Source organism: Austrofundulus limnaeus, unplaced genomic scaffold, assembly GCF_001266775.1.
Source record: "Austrofundulus limnaeus strain Quisiro unplaced genomic scaffold, Austrofundulus_limnaeus-1.0 Scaffold25, whole genome shotgun sequence".
Lineage (NCBI taxonomy): Eukaryota > Metazoa > Chordata > Actinopteri > Cyprinodontiformes > Rivulidae > Austrofundulus > Austrofundulus limnaeus.
This window is the reverse complement of record NW_013952427.1, coordinates 3227134-3230926: the sequence shown is the minus strand read 5'-3', so window position 1 is coordinate 3230926 and position 3793 is coordinate 3227134. Positions and strand designations below refer to the sequence as shown.

Genomic DNA, 3793 nt, shown 5'->3' with positions numbered 1-3793 from the left:
GGGCCACAGGGGCATTGGCCCTTGCTGAAATTTGATTGGCCCCCTGAAGTGCCTCTGTTCTATCACTCATCTGCCCTTTGCCCAAGAATGATAAAGCTGTGTGCAGTTCCACGTCCAAACCCTAGAGGCGCTAATGAGCCAATTAGAAAAGTCCTGCATCAATCAAAGTGACAGAAGTTTTTTTTTCTGCTCTTAAAATTAGAACAATCCTGCAGAAAAAGTCTTTCAGCTCACAAATGATGACTGGATTCTCTCACATGCTGTGTCTGAGAGTATATGTATTTTATCCATGTACTGTAAAAAATGCATGTAAAATTGGTAAGGAGAATTTACTGTGCAAGCTTTTAAAAAAATTATATGACAAGCATTTAAATGTGTGACTTGTTAAATATATACACCTTACCAAAACCAGGGATTTGTGTGCTGAACAAATACTTGGCCCCTCTRTGAATATTGTGACCCCTTGATGGCCCCCTCAGAAAAATCCTAGATACCATTGCTCCTGGAGGCATTGAATGCATCAAAATAATTATTTGTAAGGTTATGACAATACTTTTAAAAGCTTTTGAATTAAAGATACACTGCAATCTCCTAAACTGCAGTTATTTTGAATTTCTGAGGTAAATATTAACTTGACCTGGAGTGCTCAAGGTTAACATGTATGACTGTGAAGTTRGACTCATATTGAGAAGCATCATCTCGTCGTCTTGTCATTGCACCCTGCTGTCAAATATTAAACCAACTTCACTGCAAGCAGGKCGAAAGGAGACGCAGCTCAGGATCGAAATAAGCCAGTTTGAGAGGTAGGCTATTGTTGATTTTATTTTACGTGTTTACATTTAGGCTCACTATGTGAAAGGGATACCTTCCGTGGCTCGTCGTACATTGATGATTGAAAACATTAATTTAATGTGTAATAACTGGTTCGATAGTCCACAGCTAATGCTAGCTGCGTTAGCATTGCCCTGCTAGCCGCTTGGGGATTTAGCTGCAGGGGAAAAAAAAAAGAAAACTTGTTATAGAAACTTCTGAAAAGGTGTGGCTAGCTTTGTTGTCGATGCACAACACTTTACTGGTAAGTGTGGATAAATCTGTGACCGTGCAACAGCGTTATTTGTTGAAATTAAGGTAAATGTTTCGACGTKCTTCTGGAAACAGTTATCACGTGACTTGTTTACATGAGACTGTGCATGCTGAGCTTATAGTTAGGGCTTATATCGAGTTAGAAATGTCCCCACAAGCGCATAATTTCACGTCGTTTTCTATCCTTCATGTAAAGGGGATGTGTTTAGGAGACTGATGGAGGAGACAGACGAACACGGAAGTGCTCCTGCTGCTGCTAAGAAGACCAGCCGGACGTCGTTGCTGGACAGCGGGGAAGACTTTGAGATTTTAGATGAGGAAGACATTGACGACGACCTTCCTCCTTTGGAAGATGCCGGCAGCGGGAAGGGGGAAAAGACAGATGACACGGAAAAGAAAACAGCAGAAGAGGAGCCAGAACCTTCAGGCAGAGTCGATGAATGGCTGGATGTATTAGGTTTGTTAGAAATGTCACTAAACACGACACAGAAATGATTCTTGCTGATGGTTTTGCTTAAACTTTAGGGGTTAGATGTCTAAGCTAACTTCACTATCTGATCTAAGACAGCACCCGAGACGTTTATTTTACTTTTTGTCTCATTCAAAGTATATAAAAGCTCTTAAACATACACTAAAGTATCTACAACAAGATGTGATGTGATTATTTTTGAATAGACTTTAATGTAAAATATCTTCATGGCAACTGAAATGTTCTGGTATAGTCATATGACATTTATGTGCTTGTAGGTAACAACCAGTTGAAGAAAAAGGCACTTGAGGCAGGAAGGGGACGAGACAGTCGGCCTTTGAAAGGACAGAGTGTAAAGATCAATCTTAAAACACACCTGATGGATGGTACTCTTATAGAGGAGCAGCACGGCCTTTCCTTCACTTTGGGAGATGGTGACGTTATCCAGGTACCAAATATTGGTTGTGTTTTTTTTTTTATGCTGGAACGGTTATGGCTGTCTTTTCATATGTGTGTGTCAGTATAATTTACTGCAGAAACAATTGTCTCCATATAGGCACTGGATCTGACAGTGCAGCTCATGGAAATTGAAGAAAAGGCTCTCATTCACACTGATGCTAAATATGCATATGGTGTCCGGGGAAGGTAGGAAACTGTTTTGAACTTCTTCAAAGTCAGTAGGTTCTATGTATTTTAACAAGCYTAAAACCCACTGCTTGTTAGGAGCACTGGTTTCCCTGCCGTATCAAGTCATTGCTAATCTATATCTCAGACTTGCCTATGCCAAGGACAGATTTGGGAAGATCCTGACTAACTAACTTTTGAGCCACGTTGTTTAAAAAGAGACAAGAAAATCCAAAGTATTCTCCACCGCTCCCTGCTATATACAAGGCGTAGGAAAATAAAGGTTGGGGTAATAAAGCTCAGCCCTGTTCAAACCTGGCTCATTCAGTCACAAGTGGACAGCTCAAATTACAGAACAACATAAAGAAAATAACAACAAAATCAAGAAAAATAAAACAAAGGCAAAAGTGTGTTATGAAAAGAAATTAAACTTAGTTTTAAAGCAGAGAGGCTCTTCACATTTACAGTTTACATTACATGCGTCTCCGCTCTGCTGCGGTGCGCAGGTCACAGGTGTTTGTTTGTGTCTCAATTTATACAGCCTCTGCTCCGCTCCGGTCCGACAGAGTGTGCAGGAAGGAGATCGCGTGATAAATTCAGTGATAACAGCAAAAAATACTGTGAAAGACGAACTCTAAACACAACTGAAAATGACGATATAAAGGCTTTTGGTATCTATATTGAAACTGTCTCGCTGTCGTCTTTCTGAAACTTCTGATTTCAAAATAAAATCCACGTGTATCDTGTGTGTACACATATGCTTCATGCTACGTTTCCATCTGCTTCCCATACATTCTGACAGCATTTGTGTAGAAATATATCCATATATTTATTAAGATAGCTGCAATTTTGACATTATTCCGACAAATTATTCTGCCGAATAGTGTCTTATTTTGAAAATACGGATGTTGTGCTCGTTCCTTTTCCTGTTGGTGCGATGTAATCTTTAAAACTTGACTCCGGCGCAGCTCCGGAGTCTGGCAGAAATAGGACCTGTTGTAATTTTTACAGATCGCCATCCGCTCACCGCCGCCCTGCGCAGCYGTGCGCAGCCAATGTAAATACCGTATTTTTCGGACTATAAGCCGCATCAGACTATAAGCCGCACCTGCCATTTAAAAAAAGCCCTGCGAACATTAGCATATAAGCCACACCGGACTATAAGCCGCACCCCCAACATAAAAAAAAAAAAAACAGTACACCCAAAATTGTCGTCAAAAAAGTGAATTCAACATCAAAACATAAAAAGCAAACCTTTAGGAATTAATGTTCGGAGGAATACGATTCATTTAACTGACCTTATTTTGGAAGTTTTCTTTAACAGTTTCTGGTCCAACAWAACGTCTCATTCATCGTCCTCCGGCGCACTGAAACCATCGAAGTCCTCTTCTTCAGTGTCGGAGTTAAACAAGCTGAGAAAAGCTGCTTCACACAGCGGTATCTGTTCAGTGTTGCTTTCTGTGTCGCTGTCCTCCCGGGGTAATGCTGGCTCTGAGGCTGTGGTGCCCTCTTCACGTAGCAGTTCAGCCTTACAGAACCCATTGGTGATGGTGGACTCATTCACTCTGCTCCACACTGTTAGGATCCACTGGCAGACATCAGGAAATGACGCTCTTC

General features: G+C 41.0%; 1 protein-coding gene across 2 annotated transcripts in view; it reads left to right on the top strand.

Annotated features, from left to right (window-relative positions):
- The first annotated feature begins 704 nt into the window (after nt 1–704).
- The window catches only part of fkbp8 (FKBP prolyl isomerase 8), a 15657-nt gene continuing 12568 nt past the window's right edge, over nt 705–3793 (top strand). Inside the window, exons 1-4 of one of the 2 annotated variants that reach the window (XM_014004641.1) lie at nt 705–803; nt 1280–1540; nt 1831–2000; nt 2109–2197. In XM_014004641.1, coding sequence (XP_013860095.1) covers nt 1300–1540; nt 1831–2000; nt 2109–2197 — 500 coding nt within the window. In that variant the 5' untranslated portion in view covers nt 705–803; nt 1280–1299. Of the gene's footprint in view, nt 804–872; nt 1076–1279; nt 1541–1830; nt 2001–2108; nt 2198–3793 lie in introns of those variants that run through there. The other variant, XM_014004642.1, reaches the window with a different exon arrangement.